Raw genomic sequence first — 19,791 nt, forward strand, 5'->3', positions numbered from 1 at the left:
ACCAATGTAAACATTTTTCAACAAATATGGTTTATAACGTTATTTTAAAATACTTATGCTTTCACTTATAATTTATCGTGTGAAGTTTTTTCGTCTTTTACACTTTAACATGTTAGGAAGTTACACCAGAATTCATGATTCGAAAATAACAACCACCTGACTCTGTATCAATGGCTGCCCCCATGAAATGTTTCATATTGACCCTTTTGGACATTTAGATAACTTGAATTACATATTGGAAGACAGTCTGAGATAATGGCCTTATTTTTCAGATTAAAAACTCCATGTCTTTTAAGGTAATGTGGACCTCATCAATAATACTAGATACAAGAATACTATACATAGAAATCAACTGTCATCGTGCACAGTAATCCGAGATTCCTCTGACTCTAAACCCGCTTTTATATTGTGACATATGTCTCCCCCACACAGCTTACATTATAAAAGTGGGGGTAGAGTCAGAAGAATCTCGGACTAACATAACAGTTTTTCAATTTCCATAGTCTTACCAATAATTTCATATGATTCAGTTCGAATACTTATGTAAACCTAAATGGCCGGTTGCGCATCTGTAGTTTAGGTAAGTACAGCTCAGATTCAGATCCGCGGATCACGTAAGCCGGGTTTAAATGCCAGGTGAGTTGGAGTTACCTGAGTAGTGATTCCATTGCACGCTTTAAATCTGAACTAGACTTATCTGATCCAAACTTACAAAGAGGAGGATGTCGAAATCGTGCAAATCTCCCAATATTACGGCATTGGAAAAGACAATTTTATTAGAACTAATTGATTCCAGGAAAGATATTATTAAAGATATATAAAGATTTGTACAGACAGAATCCTTCATCTTGTTTAATGGAAGAAATATTGAGTTTATGCAAGTATGTATACAGTACCAATCAAACCCAACCTAACACCTGACCAGACCCCAACTAAACTCTGAGTTTACTCTCAGGGTTTACTCTGGGTCTGCTTTTTTTGAAAATTTGCATCCACTAGTCTGGGTTTAGTTTGGGTCTACCTAGGATTTACTTTGGGTTCACTCGGGGTTTGCGTCAGGGGTCCACTTTATGCACTGAAGTGTGAAGCAGACCAGCAGTCTTTCATCTTGCCATCTTACCACCTGTAATTCCCACCCCTTTTATGTTTCAAATACACATGTAGCATCTGCTTTAAGGGGTCTACCGGTACTTCAGATCGGGGTTTAATTTACTCTCTGTGTCTACTCTGGGTTTATTTTAGGTTTACTCAGGGTTAGCTCTGGGTCTCCTCTAATAAACCCGAAGTAAACCCCGAGCTTACCCTGAAAGTACTTTAATATGTTAGGTTGGGTCTGATGGGTACTGTATATGTTTCTATACTAAGTTTATGACAAATCAGACAGGGATTTTAAACCAGGCTCCCTGAATCTTTGATATACACCTGTATATCTCAACTAACTGGGCTATCTGGCATCAGTAATTTAACTGGTCTGACCCTCATAATTCTCCCCTTATACATGTATGATCTTCCCCCACATAGTTCAAACATCTCATCACACCAAATGTAATGGGATCAGATGGGAGGAATAACAACAGACAAAATTGGGATTGTCACATTCCTTGCTTCTTCAATGACCAACCGATCTTTCTGGCCCTATAGTGATAGAACCAGTCTGACTGGTATACTATGGCAATTATTATGTGTACTGTAAGAATTATTGTTGCAAACCATAGCTGATGCAAAGATAGTATATTGTACAGCTCAATTTTTATAAACACATTTTAGAGATTTCAACACAAGCTTAGAAGTTTTTGAAGAAAAAATTTCAAAAAGTTCCAAAAAAACTCTTTTTTTAATTGTAGATTTCTACACCAAGTGCCGCTGTCTTCACTGAAAATCCACCCTTCCTGGATACAGAAAACTGGGACCTTTCTAAACAGCATCAAATTAAAGTGGTCTCCTAAACATGGGCAGTGTATAAAGTATGCCCTCTCTCTCCCCGTTGGATATGGACTAATAACATTCAAATTGCACCCTAAGACCGCCCTCTGTGCACCCAAGGTCAAACATTCACGTCTTGTTAAGGACGATGGGGGAGGGGGCTCCAACACAAAGTTTGACTGGAAACAGTTCTTCCAGATGTTGGTCCCGGAGATGTGGTATTTACTGGCAGCAGTGATAGTAAGTTCTTTGCCTATTATAGGACTTCATATTATCATTTAGAAGTTAATTCAATTGACATCATCATTACTGGTTGATTTTCAATCATTGTTTTTTAATTGACATCATCATTACTGATTGATTTTTAAGCTCACCTGGGTCAAAGGCTCAAGTGAGCTTTTCTGATCAAGGTTTGTCCCTTGTCTGTCATTGTTGGCATCGTTGTTTGGGTTGTTGTTGTTGTCATAAACTATTCACATTTTTATCTTCTTATTCAGAACCACTGGGCCAATTTCAACCAAACTTGGCACAAAACATCACTGGTTGGGGGATTCAAGTTTGTTCAGATGAAGGGTCATATCCTCTATAAAGGGGAGATAATTAGGATTTATTGAAAAAATGGTGGTATTGTTCCAAAATCTTCCCAAAAACGATTTAGCCAGAAAAGCTCAAATGTGTATGGAAGCATCCTCAGGTAGTGTAGAATCAAGTTTGTTCAAATAATGGTCCCTTTGGGTTGAGTGGGGCCACATTGTGTACGTATGAATATACATATACTAGTTATATATAGAAAAAGTCTTTAAAATCTTCTTAAAAACCATTTGGCCAGAATAGCCTTAAGTGTGGAATCATCCGAAGGTAGTGTAGATTCAAGTTTGTTTAAATCGTGGTCCCCGTGGGATGGGTGAGGCCATAATGGGGGGGGGGGATAAAGTTTTACATAAGAATATATAGAGATTAAAGTCTTCTTCTCAAAAACTATTTGGCCAGATAAGCTCAAATTTGTGTGGAAGCTTCCTCGTGTAGATCTATTCCAGTTTGTTCAAATTATAATCCTAGCGGTTGGGTGGGGCCATAATTGGGGGGGGGGGGTGAAATTTATATATAAAAAGATATAATGAAAAATCTTTAAAATTTAAAATCAAGAAAAACTAAAACTTGTTTAAAAGCAAAGGTTGTGCAGATTTAAGTTTGATAAATCATGATTTCCTGGAGAAGAGTGGGGCCACAAAGGGGGATTCTTAAATCACTGCTAATGCAAAGGAATAGAGAACAATCTTCTCTCACAAATACTAAAACAACAAAAGGGCTTGGTATTTATCATAAAAATATGAAAACATAAAAATTTTTACCTTACAAGGATTCTGGGGTTTAATAATTTCTTGTTAGCATAAATTTTCTTGGTTATTTACACAGGGGCCAAGCCCGTTTTAACATTTATTTCAATGTAACCATAAATAAAGTTATGGTTACATTGAAATTAATGTTAAAACGGGCTTGGCCCCTGTGGTTATTTACATCTAGTCAAATTCACAGATTTGATAACATGGATACAATCGTGTTTTAAAATAGTCTATGAAAGATTTGAGCCCTCTGATTATTTTGTCACATTGAACAACCACATATTTTATATATACAAGTTTACTTGAACAAATAAAACATATTTACAATTGTTGCCAAGCTCTCCTCTGTCATTCATTCCTCTCACAAACATCTCTCATTAAATCTTTATTAACTAATAAAAAATCAGAGAATGACAGCAGCGATATGTCATCACTTGATGTGCATATGACATAGTATTACACTGATAAATTTACACATGAGTTAGTTCACACGACTCCTATTTATAGGCTGCAGTGGCTGCTGCATTAGTTAACATCAAGATTCCCCTTCTGCTGGGAGATTTAGTTAATGTGGTGTCCAACATGACTAAAGAGACCACCACTGACTTCATCAATAACCTCAGGATACCTGCCATCAAACTAATGATGTTTTATAGTCTACAGGTAAAGTATAATGGTACATACTCCCCTGGAAGACATCCTTATGTAGCCTTTTAAACTATATTCAGTGATGTATTAACTGTATTTAATAAATATACATGTATATCTTAATTTTTTGTACCATGGTGTTTGATCTGTGGCTCATTTTTTATCTGTGGCTCATTTTTGCGAGAAAGATGCTACAGCTTTACGCTGTATTCACAAAATCTGAGAATTTGCTCTTAAAAATATTTGAAACACTGAAAATTGTAGTTTTCTAATGAAAGTTTAACTCAAAATATTAATTAAGACTACACATTTTCAACCTTAGCCATAATGTATTCAACATTGAAAGTAATATTTTCAAAAATAAATGATTCAGCTGACTTTATATAATGTAATATAATATATATTTCTTTCACAGGGCCTTTTGACTTTTATCTATATATCCTTACTATCAACTGTTGGTGAAAATGTAGCAGCTCAGATGAGAATAAAGCTCTTTGACTCCCTTCTACGCCAAGATGTGGAGTTTTTTGATACACATAAAACTGGCGAGTTAGTAGACAGGTTAGTGACAGATTTGTCATCAACAAGTAAATCTCTATATATAGATGTATAGCAAAACGTTGCAGGAATCTGCTTTCTCATCTTTTGGATTGATGAGACAAGAGGATCTTCATTAGGTTACATGAATGTTCAATTTGATTTGAACAATATTTATATGTATAAAAATCAGGACTGAATGTCAAGTAAAGGTTATTTCAGGAATTCATATGTACCCAAAATGTGGGAGAAATTGAAGTTTAGCACTTCTGTTTTTTTCAAGCTTTGATTGCTGTTTTTTTATCCTTGATGATTACACCTGTAAGATATGTCTGTGATGTTTTTATTTTGATCACTCAAACAGACTTACCTCTGACATCCAGGATTTCAAGAGCTCTTTCAAGCTGTGTATATCTCAGGGACTGCGAGCTGTCACACAGGTCAGTGGATACATCAGTCCATTTCCTGTTTTGTCAATTTTTTATGTGTTCAGATGTTCAATATATAGACTCCTATTTAGACAAATTGTTCTACACCTCACTTTAAACATGTGTAATAAATTTCTTAATAGAAGAACAAGGGCTGTTTTTGTATGACTACCTTTTTGACAAAGCTTGCATTTATAATTTACCTTTTAAAACAAACAGTTTATAAACAAATTGGATATCTACATTGAATATCACCCCACGCCCTGTGTCTGTGGGTTACGTGTGATATCTGTCTGTTTTCAGACAATAGGCTGTGTGTTCACATTGTATGCCATATCCCCCAAACTGACGGTTCTAATGGTGACTGTGATTCCCGCTGTAATAGGAGTCGGGACTATGATGGGATCGGGATTAAGGGCTCTGTCTAAAGCAGCCCAGGATCAGGTATGTGTAAATCATGGATTAATTACCAAGGGAATGCAAAATATAAGCATTGATAATTTATTTTTGACGTCATCATGAGAATAACTGCCGTCAGTAAGCAGACAAATTGTCATAACGCGCTTACGCGCCTTATTCAGTTTGTGTGCTTAACTGACGCCAGTTATTGTCACGACGACATCAAAAATAAATCATTCAATGCTATATTGATCACCAAGAGGAAATAAGTTTAATTGAGATATTTGTTTGAGTTTGATGCTTTACGACTAAAAGAAGTTTAGCCTTTCTTTTTTATATGCCACCAAATAGCAAGAATCGTGTTATTATGCAGATAAATCATACCATAAAACATCAAAACATGCATATGGTCCAGATTATCTTGTTATACTTTCATGTTAAATACTGAAATCTGATTGGTTAAGACGCAGTTAATAATATTGTCTATTACCCTCAGCGTTAGCAACGCACTTAGCAACGGGTAACATTAAAAAATGTTACATGCGCGAAACTTATGCGCGTATGGTTCGCTGTAGAATTCACGTTATTCCTATATAAAAGCAGTAAAATTTTCTTAGAAATTAAGACATTCAGTATAACAAAATAAATAGTGCCTGTTTGGGAGGATAACTGTTGAAATTGACACCCCTCGAAAACCATTGTCAACCTCCGCTTCGCGTCGGTTGACAATGGTTTTCTCGGGATGTCAATTTCAACTGTTACCCTCCCAAACAGGCACTATTTATATTATATTATACATGTAACATGTACTTGGTACCATCTAAATACAACCAAAATTGATGGGTAATTTACCTTTTTATGTTTGAATGCAGTACAGCCTTTTGACAATGAATTGAGACAGGTAACTTAACCCTTATGGCGATACAGGTGTATCATGGTTGATACACTACTAGAAATATGATTTAATATTAATGTATGTTCTTTCAGGTTGCTAAGAGTACAGCAGTGGCTGACGAAGCTCTGGGGAATGTCCGCACTGTGAGAGCTTTTGCCATGGAAACAAAGGAAAATGAGTAGGGTTCTCACTCTTTTCCATAAAAAAAGAAGAGAATTACCAATTTACAAACTAACAATGTTGATACCTACCAGTCTAAAATTTGTTGTCATTAAAAATATCACATTAGCAAAATTTGTTAATACGGTAAACCACATTTACAATGAAGTGCCAGGAAATGGTGAATTTATTTTGTTATAAGCATAATTTGTTATATCCGTCAAGTTTACAACATGTAATTATATCTCAGTTAAAGAAAATGAATTCACTGTAAGCGTCAATTCATTACATGTAAAAGAGTGTTTGCTATAACCATGTTTTCTTATAACCATGTTTTACTGTGTATGTGGTGCAAGATTTGTGATGGGTAGAAATATTTTAGAACATTTATGTGTTCTTATCCATTGGAACATGTACATGTAGTTTCAAGCAATATTTATGAAGTTTTGGTGTGGTGATTTTGCAATTTATTCAACTTGTGTTTCTTTATAGGATATTCAGTCAGCAGGTGGAGCTATCAAAAAAGATGAACATTAATCTGGGTTTAGGCATTGGAGCTTTCCAGGGCCTCTCAAATGTAGCTTTGAATGGTAAATCTGGTTTATATCTATAGCATGTATAAACTGAAGTATAAAATTTATCATGGATTTTTAAAACATTAACCATTTCTCCAAGGTATTGTCCTGGGGACCCTGTTTGCGGGAGGATACCTAATGTCAGGAGGGGAAATAACTGCGGGTGACCTGATGTCTTTCCTGGTGGCCTCACAGACCATTGAAAGGTATCTAGAATTTTCTTTACTCTAGATCAATATGACTATCCATGATCTTGCTTCAGTATTGCATACTGGTATATGTTTTGGTATATATTTTTCTTTTCTTTTCTTGACAGGTCTTTAGCACAAATGTCATTTTTGTTTGGGAATGTTGTTAAAGGAATGAGTGCAGGTGCTAGAGCTTTTGAGGTAAGTTGTACATGCATTTTTGTCCATAAGATGTAAAATATTTAATTTTATTGAATATTGTAAATGATATTTTTCTACAATAATGAGGTACTGATAAATGAGAGTTTGATATAACATTTTTATAATTTATGATATCTACTTAATATTTTTGCAGTTTATTAATAATGAGCCCAAAATTCCAATCAAAGGCGGTAAAATAATCCCTTACTACGCCATGTACGGAGATGTCGAGTTTGAGCATGTCAACTTCTCCTACCCAACACGAGCAGGACAGGTACACTGTAGTCTCGAGTTGTTTGGTTAGGCTTGGAAGTTTCTATTTGCAAAGTAGAAGCCTTCAGTTAGTTTTTAATTGATTAAATCCAAGTTTTTATTTTGTAATAATAAAGAATTTTTTTATATTCACAATGAGAGAAAATGTCTATAGAACATGTACATTTGGTAATACAATCATGTTTTATGTTCTCTTGTATATTGATTTTGTGATTGATTGATTATTCCAAATTTGATTAAAAAGTCATAATAATTATCTGTTTATTTCATGCATGTTTGTCTTTATTATAGAAAGTTTTAAAGGACTTCAGTCTGAAGGTTCCTAGAGGAACTGTGGTAGCATTGGTCGGACTCTCAGGGGGAGGTAATTCATTTAGTTGAATTATCAGTTATCTTTCCTTTCCCACTTTCATGTAGGGTGATTTCACCATGCATCGGACACCTTTGGATTTTTCCCTTTGTTCACGCATCAAATATCGTCCAAATATAAATAAAACTTGTTTTAAAAGTTGCAGGTTTTCCCCTTGCTTAATTATTGAAGAAAAAATTGTGAAATTGTTAAAAATGTAGAAATAAAGCAAATTAATGAAGCGTTGAACTATTTCACCATGGATCGGACAATATTTACCAAGCATCGGACAGCTATAGCAGTACAGTAGAGATAAAAAATAACAACATTTTCTGGTTTTAATGCAAAAATACAAAGGTTCGGAAATATTAATTTATTCAATTGCAATTCATATTTCTTTTAATGTAAGTCCTTCAATCTACATATAGGAATTTAGACTAGTGCTTCTGTTTAAAGGAATATTTATCATAAGGGGTTCTTTATCGTGCCAGCTCCTACAGGAACTTTGGACTAAAAAGGGTTTGTCCGTAAAACTCGATTTTTAAGTGGTTTGAGGAAAATGTTTGTATCAATTATTTTTTAAATTTATATTTTACTTCACATTTAAAGTATATCACAAGGAATGGGCACATAATATCCATATTATTAGAAAAAATCATGCAGTGAAAACTGTCCGATGCATGGTTAACTTTTGTCCGATCCATGGTGAAATGAACATATGGTGCAATAATGACCTTGACATTAATTGTTCAAATTTCTTGGACTTATTTTAATCAAATTTTGTTTCAAAACTTACTTCTTTCTAATTATTTTAGACAGAGAGTGCATTTTCACTAATTCACAATCAAACGCACAACATTCAAATAATGCTTTAGTGTAAAATCTTCGTAACTAAATTTTCAATGATGGCGTATTTGATGTCATTTTACGATGTCTATATTGCTATTTCTTTGACAATGTGACTGTCAAATTCTTAATAATGATAAAGTTCATTTGTTCTAATTCAGGAATATACGAAACAACACATGAGCGCATGCACATTTATTTGTATATTTATAAACAAAGTTGTCCGATCCAAGGTATGTGTCCGATGCATGGTTAAATCACCCTACATGTTATCTCGGTCTGTTGATCTTTTATTTCCCTCATCACAGGTAAATCTACTGTGGCTGCTTTGCTGGAAAGATTTTATGACATTGATGAAGGAAAGATTAGTATAGATGGAGTCAGTTTGAAAGAACTGGACCCCACATGGTTGAGGGGTAAAGCTATAGGATTTATTAATCAGGTACGCAGTAGTCATGTCATCCAACATTAACCATCTGATGAATATACTGATGTTTTACATATATACAGTGCATTATTTATTACAGATGTGAGAATAACCTGATATCAGATAATAATTTGAAATCAAGTGAGAAAATGCTAAAGAATGCTGTATATTCAGAATTAGCAGCCCCTTTCTTCAAGCTCCTTTAAATTGCTCACCGCTTTTGTACACCCAGATTTGTTGTTATTTTTTATATGCTGTAGTGAGTGTATTCATATACATGTACTTCATATTTTCCCCTGTAGGAACCAGTGCTGTTTGCCACTTCTGTCATGGAGAACATCAGATATGGCCGGCCAGATGCCACGGATGTTGAGGTACGAACTAGACTGATTATCATGTGACTTACCGGTTCAGAACTGGTGTCTGAACCCAAAATGTGCTTTTTACTCATGTTTCTTTTGTATATGCTGCAATATACATGTAACCATGCATGTTTAATGTTTTTTAGGATACTGTATATGCATGCACTAATTCTAAGAAAGTTGAAAATAATCCTTAGTAATATCTTGTCAAGTACCTGGTATATGATGGTTATTTTGATCAGTTTATACCTGATGTATACGATATTAAACCTGGTTTGATCTACATGAACTTTATATCTTTTAGTTTCATATCATATGAAAGCTTTAATCAAATCTAAAATAAAAGTATTGACTGTTTCTGTATTATACTATAGGTAATGGAGGCGGCCACTATGGCTAATGCTTATGACTTCATTCATTGTATTGACTATTTCTCTATTGTATTAGGTGATTGAGGCTGCCTCTATGGCTAATGCTGATGGCTTTATCCGGTCTTTTCCTGAGGGGTATGATACCGTCCTTGGTGAGCGAGGGGTCACGGTCTCTGGAGGACAGAAACAGAGAATCGCCATAGCTCGGGCCCTCATTAAGAACCCCTCCATACTGGTGCTGGACGAGGCCACAAGGTACCACCTCTAGTCTCCTAGTATCACTGACTGGTTTAGATCAACATACATTGTACTGCTTCCCTAACTTACTCCTTACACCCCATCAACATATAAAACACACAGTACCATTAGGATAGTACCATATTTGGAACCACTGTACCATAGTCTTATAATGTTATATTTCATCACTGTATTGAATTTTTTTAATCACCTGAGTTTTCTGTCGTTGTGCGTCGTGCGTTAACAATTTTACATTTTTAACTTCTTCTTAAAAACTACAAGGCTAATTGTTACCATTTTTGGTGTGAGGCATCTCTATGGTAAAAGGAATCTCAATTGTGAAATTCGTGGCTCTACCTCCCCTGGGGCACCACAAGTGGGGCCAAATATGCAAAAAAAAAAAAGCCAAATTTTCAAAAATGTTCTTCTCTACTCCCACATATGTGAGGAAAAAACTGTTTGCATGGTTATGATGTCCAAGAAGCCCTCTACCAAAATTGTGAAATTCATGACCCCTGTGTCAGGGGTTCAGGCTCTAGGGTGGGGCCAATATGGCCATATAGTAAACATGTATTAAGTCTTAGAAAATCTTCTTCTCTGCTCCCATATATATTTGTTAAAAACTAAATGCAAGATTATGATGTCCATGAAGCCCTCTACCAAAATTGTGAAATTCATGACCCCTGTGTCAGGGGTTCAGGCTCTAGGGTTGGGCCAATATGGCCATATAGTAAAAATGTTTTAAATCTTAAAAAAATCTTTTTCTCTACTCCTACATATGTGGGCAAAAAACTTAATACATCGTTATGATGTCCACTTACTCCTCTACCTAAATTGTGAAATTGGCCCCTGGGTCTGGGTTCAGGATATGAGGGGGGGGGGGGGGGGGGCAATATGGCAATATAGTGTTAATGCATATAGTGTTTAAAAATTTTCTTCTCTATTCTCACACATCTGTATAAAAAAACTTACTTATAATTATGACCAGGAAGTCCTCACTGAAATTTTAATTTTCATGTCCCCTGGAGTATGGGTTTTGACTCTAGGGCAGGGCCAAAATGGATGTGTAGGTGTTAATGCATATAATGTTAAAAAATTATCTTCTTTACTTCCACACACCTGAAAGGAAAACTGAATTCATGATTTTGTAGACCAGATCTTTAAGTTTTTCACCAAAATTGTAGGTTTCATATAGTTCTTTTTAAAAGATTTCAGGCAGGATGTGGTCGTCATTACAAATTTATAATTTTTCTAGTCCAGAATGAAACCTTATTAATTAAATGCATATAAATATGAGACTCCTTAACAAGTTTGTGTATGGGTTATACCGGTATGCTACTCAGGTGACCGTTAAGGCCAACTGGCCTCTTGTTTAAATATGGTAATTATATTATCTTGTACTGTAAACAAACTTATAATTGTGTGTAAGAAATTTCAAGAAGCTGGCAAGAACTTCCTAGTCACAAATACTTCTTGCTGCCAAACCAGTCATTAGATGATTCTCTCATCTGTATATTAAAGTATAACCACAATGTACATAGTCTTTGTCATGTAAAATTAGTTGCTGCAAAAAAGCTCATAACTGGTAAATTGTGGAATAAAGTCAACACTAAAAAGTTGTTTACGGTATAAGATACAGAAATATGATCCTCCTCTCTAAGTTAATTTCATTTGTTTCCCCCTGTCATTTTATTCCCATCATTCAAAATACCTGTATTTACAGTAATCAGTGAGTTGATGATTAAGATGTTTGGGTCTGTTTTCAGTGCACTGGATGCAGAGTCAGAGCAGATAGTGCAGGCAGCCCTAGATAATGTTGTCAAAGGTATGTTGGAGTTAGTCTCCATTGCTCTTGTTAGCTCAAAGAATTGAGAGAAAAATAATATATATTATATTTCCAATGGATTTTTTTTTCTAGGTAGAACCGTTTTAATCATTGCACACAGACTGAGTACTATACGAGATGCTGACATTATAGCAGTTGTGTCAAATGGTCAGATAGTTGAAGTAAGTCACCCTCACAAATACACTCAGTACTTTGATACAGTACCTCAATACCTAATACAATACCTCAATACCTGTAATTATGTTATGTGTTAGTTCTCACCATATAACAGGGGGTTTTCTTATATTGATTTTGTAAGGTTCATAGCTTAAAAATGTAATTCAAAAATGTAGATGTTTTTTTATTATAAAAATAAGTCATTAAATGAAATTTACCGGGTACTTCATGTACATGAAATTGAATACAGAAAAATGGTTTATTAACTTCTGTTACTGATATTTACATGCAGCCAACTTAAAAACAATATTTACTTTTCTCTCTTTCTGTGCTGTAGCAAGGGAGTCATGATGAGCTAAGGAAAAAGAAGGGTCTATACTGGGAGCTGATCCGTAAACAGGAGCTAGAGGAGGAGATCCAAACCCACCAGTGGGGCCGGCCTGAGTTCTAGACAACGCCCAGTTATAGAGTGGGCAGGCCTAAGTTCCGGAATGCACCAAGTTGTAAAATGGGCTGATCTAAGAATTAGACTGTGTCCAGATATCAAATTGGCAGACCCAATCTTTCAGAAAGAGAGAGAAAGAGAGAGAGAGAGAGATTAATTTTAAGGTAATTCTAGACTAACAATTGGGGATGGGGGTTGGGGGCATTGAATGATATTAGTTCTAGCGGAATCATGTGATTGAGTTCAGAACTGTATAAATGCATCCATTAAATGGGGACATGATTATATTGAATGGTGCTACAGGGTTCTAAATCAGCCATTGTGCACATATATTAAATGGAATATGATATGATAGCCTGAGTTTTAGCCAACAGGAGACAAGGTTTTTAATTCACACAGTGCATATTACAATGTGTACAAGAAAGATTGAGACCCAAGTTTGAACTAGAAAAACTGTGAATAGCCTCTAGATGGAATGTGATTAATTCCTTGAAAATGGCAAATAAATTTGATGTTTGTATCTATAATTATGGAAGTCAATATTTTGCAAGATAATTTTACAGATATTAAATTCTTGCACGGATTCTTTTGTACATTAAGGTGAAATGAATGTTATTTGAAGAAGTGATTTAATGATTATTTGTTGTGATAAATGTGACTATATACTGTAGTTATTGAGTTTTTTCTTGAGTCATCGGTACATGTAGTGAAGGCTTTAATTTACCCTTATGATGGAAAATAATTAAGACATGGATAGTTATATCTTAGGTGTCTTAATTTGTAGAATGCCTTAAATGTAAAGATGACACACTGTATATATATATATAGATTGAGCTGCGTCCTGAATTACCTTCACCTATACTCTGCTCCAAGATATTGATGCAGTATATTTTCCTTTGTTATAGGATTTTCATAAATATCCCAAGGTTCAAACTACATTCATTCACAAGAATGAAAAAATTTCAAGTCTCCTCTTTTGAAACACCCCCTTTATTTTGTAAGACTGAAAAAGACATTTATAGATAAAAAGTCTATATTTTGCTTTGAAAATGACACATGCATGAAATAAACACAAGTCATAATGTTAAAGAAGAAGTGCGAGATTTACATGTACACTGTAAATCTTTGTAAGAAATCTACTTTCGATCTCGTCAATTGCAATTTTGCGGTATTTGTAATGTAGCAGTCGTAAATGAATTAAACAAAAGTTACATGTATTTTTTCTTTAACACCCAAGGTCTCTTACAGGTCAGTTAATTTTAACAACTCTTTCAAACCCGAGTTTTACCATCGTATTTTTTCAAAACTAATTATATTAGACAAACTTCTCTAATATATAAATATAAGACCAATGGCTACCTTTGATTTTACATATTACGTATGTAACGTCGTTGTACATATATTTGTATTTGCAGGTTTGTAGTACGATTAAGCAGGCTGGGTGGTCAACAAACTAACCGTCAGATCTAGCGAATACATACATATTTGTTTCGGAGATGGGTAGCTACAAATATTGATAGTTTACATAGATAATTGCCAATTAAGATCATTCTCTCTTTTCTTTGTTTAACTGAATCATTCGGTAGAAGCACGGTTTGTTCTAATTTCGTTGTTTCCCGCAAACATGCCAAAGGTCCGCCTCACTCGCGGACGTCCTGAAGTTGGTTGACCATCTTACGCGAGCGAGTGTGAAGAGATGCTAGGTACATGAACAATATCGCGATTTCTGCCAAGTAAACATTGCGTGTTAAGTTGGACACGATTCAATTGCATGAACACTGTGTTAATTTCTTTAATATCAGTTATTCAGCTTATTGGAACAAGAATGTTTCCAATATATTAAATCGTTTAATCTATACATATATTGTATACTGCTTAAAATGTTCTACCTGTATTCATCTAAAAGTATCTTGTTGTATGCTCATCATTTATATTTATAAAAAATTATAATAACGAAAGAAAAATCTACTATAAATACATGTACATGTATGTATCAAAGCAAAAACTCAGGTATAAGGTGACTCAACATGGAGTCTCCAGATCTTCCTTAAAATCTAAAAAAGAAAAAATGATTATTTAAGCCATAAATTATCGTTTAGTGAATAAAAATCGTTTAGTGAATAAAAATCGTATAGATTATCTTTTAGCTTTAAAGTTTTATTATTTCGTATATCTTTCAATAAAACTGTCTTTATATAGAAAATTAAATATATTTTCTTTTTAATGGCCACGATCTGTTCGTTTTTACAGCATTGGTAATCATACATTTTTCATATTAAACCGATGCTATACGCGTCATAAGTATTTTCCAAAACAGTTGATTCTAATTACCCTTAAAAATTAATTGTGATTTTCTTCCAAATCTGTGGATGAATTTTGAAGGAATTTCACAATGACAACCTAAATAATCGCAGAAAATCATTTTTTAATAATAAAATTATCCATAAATTTAGTTTCGCTTATATACGAATTGTCAAATGTTTATATTTCATATGCGGATATTAGTATACGTTTTATACAATTATCTATAAATTTCATTTCTAATACACTACTTTAACCATTAGAAATTTAATAAAATACGTTTTGCTTTTAATTTTAGAGATTTGTTCTACAAAATATCTTCATTTATTGTTTAAAATCAGTCACTAGCGTGCCCACGTAGCCTTAAATTTACATTAACTTATTTTTAGCTCAAATTGATATTCAGTGAAAAGGGATGTGTGTGTTAAAACATAATATTTGAATCTAAACATTGTATAATATTTAAGAGTTGAGGTCACTATTAGTAACGCAGTAATAAAATCAAAAGCGTGGGCTAGTTTCTTGAATAAATTATCTATAAATTTCTTGAATAAATTAGAAAATAGGGTCGAAAATGGAACATCGCCTACGATACTAACCCACTGATATGTTATACATATAGGTACATGCATGTAGAACTTGCGGTTTTATTAGAAAAATTAAATCAACTTTACAATAATTCTGACTTCTTTTATTTAAAAAAACCCCACACATGTCCGGATGAAATGACAAATTTATTTATAAATATTAGGTTGTTATTTGTTATAGTAGACAATGATGTCCAGATCCGGCTAGATTATTTTTTAAAAAGTAAATGATTGTCTCAACCCTCTGCTGTTTATGTGCCGCCTCGGTAGCAGTGACGGGGGTGAAAGATTTGAGACCTTCGCTCGGTGATTAAACATTTTTAAAAGTATTTAAGGAGTGTATATTATGTAATACATAAGGCCGTGTTAGTCCCGGGGTTGAGAGCGAGAAGAAGGAATGTCTCTAGGATTGATATCGTCATCATTTTTGGAAGAATGGGCTTCGAACCCGAGTAACACCGAATTAATTAAGTGACCGAATAGTATGTCGTTTGAAATTTCGGTCATCGAGGTGAACAAAACCATGCCGTTTCTCAATTTTGTCTCCATCTCAAAGTAAAATTTTAAAACTTGTTTTATTTTGATTATTTACATTGGAAAATTTTTGCCATAGATATTTATTAATTTCACACAAAATGTAGTATTTTAGCACACTGTCAGAATTAGCAGTAGATGTGTGCTGCAATAATGTTTGAAATCAATTATTTGTTATACATTTTATGCAATTTAATGGAAATGCCAACTATAGACCTTTCTCTTTTAAATAATTAAGTTGGTTACTCTTAACCTACTCCATACAAAGGTCAAACATATGCCAGCATTAGGAAGACTCATTACAGTGTCGACTGTTCTATTGGTAGCCAATCGAATTTCCGTTGACAGATCATAGTCTTAATGTAAAATGTGGTTGGTTTGTGTACACTCGAAGGCTATATTTTTTATTAAGATATTCAGGAATGAAAATATCAAAGTTTGCAATATTTCAGTTTCTTTGGTGTATATTGTATGTTAAGGTCAGACGAGACTTATCTTCCATTTTTCCTATTTTTTCTTATCTCAACAATGTGAAGATTTTCACTAAGTAATTCCATAATGTCATGTTATATGATACATTTTTTATTTAGATATTAAGTGTTCAATTAAAGATATATACCATGACTTTGTTTATAAGCATTCAAATGCATTTTGCATGCTATAATGACGAAAATTATCAATATTCTTGCGACAAAATAGCTTGATAATGTACTTTGAATTCTTAGAAATTAACAGGTTTACATGTTAATATATAAGGAATAACAGATAAAGGAAAATTATATAAAATTGAGGGGTGTCTCGTGTGTCCTGATTTAATTCAAATAGGTGATTAAAAATGAAAAAAATAAATTATGCTAAATAAGTGTTCATGAATTGATGATTCAAATTAGTAGCAAAATAAAATAATTGTTGGGGGGGGGGGGGGGTACAGGGGAAATATTAATCCTAGAAAAGAAACAAAAATGATCATTTAATATATATTTCTTTTATTATAGTTTGAAATACATAACAAAAAACAATCATGAGATCAGTACATAAGATTCAAGTCCTCAAGTATTGCCGTGCATTTTTTTTTAAGTCAGATACTTCTCGTCGGCATACACAATGCATTGATTTATTTCATAAATGCGACTGTTAAGTAATATTGTATTTAATACACAGTTATCTATTGCAGATTCCCCACGGTGGGAGTGAGTGTAACACCGCGGCGTGGACTCTGTCACTCTGATATGTGGTGGGATAACTCATAGGGGGCGAGCTGGAATTATCACAGGAACATTGACTTCTATCACAACCAGAACTAGTATTATGCTGTTCGTTTAATATTATTAAAAAAATCACAGATAGGCGGGACAGAATTGGTAGACGAGACGTTTGGAATTAGCAGTCTTTTTAATAATTCCTTTGCGATAATACTGTCGTATTGAGCGACTCAATTTGTCATAGTTCATGGCGGGTCGGTTTTTCCTTTTACCCCAGAGTTTGGCCACTTTCGGGGAGTCCTCAATCTTGAAGATTCCTTCCTGTCGGTTTACCCAGCGGATGTATCTGTCGTATCTCTCCGGCTGAAGAAGTAGTTCCTTCAGGAACCGCCAAAGATGGATTGTTTGCTTCTGTTGGCATTCCACTGGATAGCCCGGCAGATCATCTACAAACAAGATAGTTGACGTCTTATTATCTACCTTATTTTGGCATTTTTGATCATTTAACTTTACAGTTAGAGGTTCATAGGAATAAATGAATTTATAGATGAACTACCTTTACACATATAAACAACATAAAACTTACCAGTTTGTGTGAAGGGCGTATCAGAGTTGTTATCGTAAAAATTATAATCCGTGTAGCTGTAGTAATCAGAATAGGAGGGAATAGCTTCGTTTTGGGATGGATACTCCGGATGGAAGCCCACGGGCTGCTGCATGATGGGAGGGGAGGGGTAGTCGGAGCCGGCCGACTGGTGAAAGATATAGTCGTCCCTTCTCATCATGGCCCCCGAGGTCTCGCTGCATTCGCTGATAGTGGGCGAGGACACACTGTTGTGGCGGTAACTGTTGTAGTAGTAGTTGGGGTGAGGGGGTCCAGAGTGCTGCTCTCTGCGTGCGCTTAATTTACAGGCTGTTTAAGAGAAATTGGTTTGTGTTTATTAGGTGGCTAGAAAACTGACTAGAAAGAGAAAAAGAGAGAGAGAAGGGAAGAGGGAGATAGAAGGGAAGAGGGAGGGATGGGAAGAGAGAGAGAAAGATAAAAATATTAAACTCAATTATTTATAAAAGTATTTGTACTTTTTAAATGGGGTTATCTGCTAATCATTTCAGACTTTTTGCAATTTTTATTTTTACACTTTTCTATATATTTATATTTAACTTAATTATAATATATACCAGCATTCAAATTAAAATGATTCTGATTTTGAAGCCAATATTTTTATTTCAGAATTTTAAAGCAACTCACCATTTTTCCAAACATCAAGCTGAGCGTGGAAGTTCGGGCCAGCATCCTTGGATTTCTGTTTAAAATCCTCCAGGGTGAGGCGACAAAGCTCCTCCCCCGACATGCGGAACCTGTCGGTGATTCCCTGAGGGGCACCAAACTGGTCCCCGTACCACACGATCCATTTGTTTACTTCTTGATTCGTCCATTTTGTTGGATCTTTGATAGATAATTATTAAATTTAGAAATAAAGCAATACAACTATTTCGTTAAAGACACATTATAAATTATGAAAAAACCTACTTTTTTCGTATTAGGTATATATACGTTAATATTGTGTACCTGGACATATTTCAAGAATGTGGCAAATATGGTCGATTTCCTCTTGTAATGCCTTCAGAACAGATTCTTCGAAGTTTTCCGATTGTTGTCCCGGCTGAGTTTGTGGAGGGAATCCAGAATGTTGTGGGGGCAAAGAAGGAGAAATATCGCCAAAGTGAGTGTCTACTTTTAACCCTGGTTCTTCAAATATCCTTGGTGAATTCTGATAGGTCCTTGGGTCATCGAAAATGAGGGGTGGCGGGGACCGATCAAAGCGTCTTTGAACCTGAACCTCAGAAGGTCCAGAAAACAAAACAGGACTGGGATTTTGCTGCATCGGCTGAAGAAGAGTGTAACAAGGACTGGAGTTCTCGTAACTTAGAGGTCTTTCTTCTGATGACATGATTTCGGTTTTCACTGTGCTGTAGGTCACGTGACAATTAGCACCTCCTCCAGGTAAATGTGTGTCCTCCATGAGAATCGACTGAACGAATCTTGGATCTGGAGATGAGGCTGCGATTGCAACAGACGACATTTCCACGATGTTGTCCAGGGTAGAGGTGCGCGAGGAATGTGACAATTATTACTTATGATTGATTTTAAATAACGGTATGTAACCACGTGAGCTGACCGGAAAACTTCAACATGCCCTCTTGTCATAGGAGAGCGGACATTTCCGGACAATTGAATTGACAGTGCATTGCATCTGAAGCACAATATGTAAGACGCATTCCTTTAAATGTACACAGTATATCTGACACAAGACAATCACCACATTAATTTTGTCACTGGTTCTCTCTGTCTTTTCATACTGATGACGTTTCCTTCAACAGCGTTATTATATACCGGACCAATGTTTATATACTCTTCCATTCCTCTGATACATAGTTTTTGAACAGGATTCTACCTGATTCGTCACACACAATTTAAGCGTCCTTGATAATTTATCAAAAGATGACAACTTTTTTTTAATCTTATCGCATCAAAGTTGTGAAATCACTTTTATGAAT

The 19,791-nt window shown here is 34.8% G+C and overlaps 2 protein-coding genes across 2 annotated transcripts; one reads left to right on the plus strand and one right to left on the minus strand.

Annotated features, from left to right (window-relative positions):
• The first annotated feature begins 141 nt into the window (after window positions 1–141).
• On the plus strand, window positions 142–13,278 carry LOC105339783 (mitochondrial potassium channel ATP-binding subunit). Its single transcript, XM_011445506.4, has 18 exons — window positions 142–296; window positions 1,845–2,163; window positions 3,774–3,929; window positions 4,330–4,475; window positions 4,816–4,891; window positions 5,183–5,323; window positions 6,266–6,351; window positions 6,825–6,922; window positions 7,008–7,113; window positions 7,224–7,296; window positions 7,451–7,570; window positions 7,861–7,933; window positions 9,073–9,206; window positions 9,494–9,565; window positions 10,001–10,179; window positions 11,928–11,986; window positions 12,080–12,168; window positions 12,501–13,278. Exons 1-18 carry the CDS (start codon window positions 256–258, stop codon window positions 12,612–12,614), a joined length of 2,082 nt encoding a protein of 693 aa, XP_011443808.3. The 5' UTR covers window positions 142–255; the 3' UTR covers window positions 12,615–13,278.
• A 3,717-nt stretch (window positions 13,279–16,995) lies between these two features.
• On the minus strand, window positions 16,996–19,317 carry LOC105339784 (SAM pointed domain-containing Ets transcription factor). Its single transcript, XM_011445507.4, has 4 exons — window positions 18,803–19,317; window positions 18,482–18,679; window positions 17,819–18,145; window positions 16,996–17,678 (listed from the first exon to the last, which is right to left on the minus strand). Exons 1-4 carry the CDS (start codon window positions 19,314–19,316, stop codon window positions 17,368–17,370), a joined length of 1,350 nt encoding a protein of 449 aa, XP_011443809.2. The 5' UTR covers window position 19,317; the 3' UTR covers window positions 16,996–17,367.
• Between the last annotated feature and the right edge of the window lie 474 nt (window positions 19,318–19,791).

This window comes from Magallana gigas, chromosome 5 (assembly GCF_963853765.1).
Source record: "Magallana gigas chromosome 5, xbMagGiga1.1, whole genome shotgun sequence".
Lineage (NCBI taxonomy): Eukaryota > Metazoa > Mollusca > Bivalvia > Ostreida > Ostreidae > Magallana > Magallana gigas.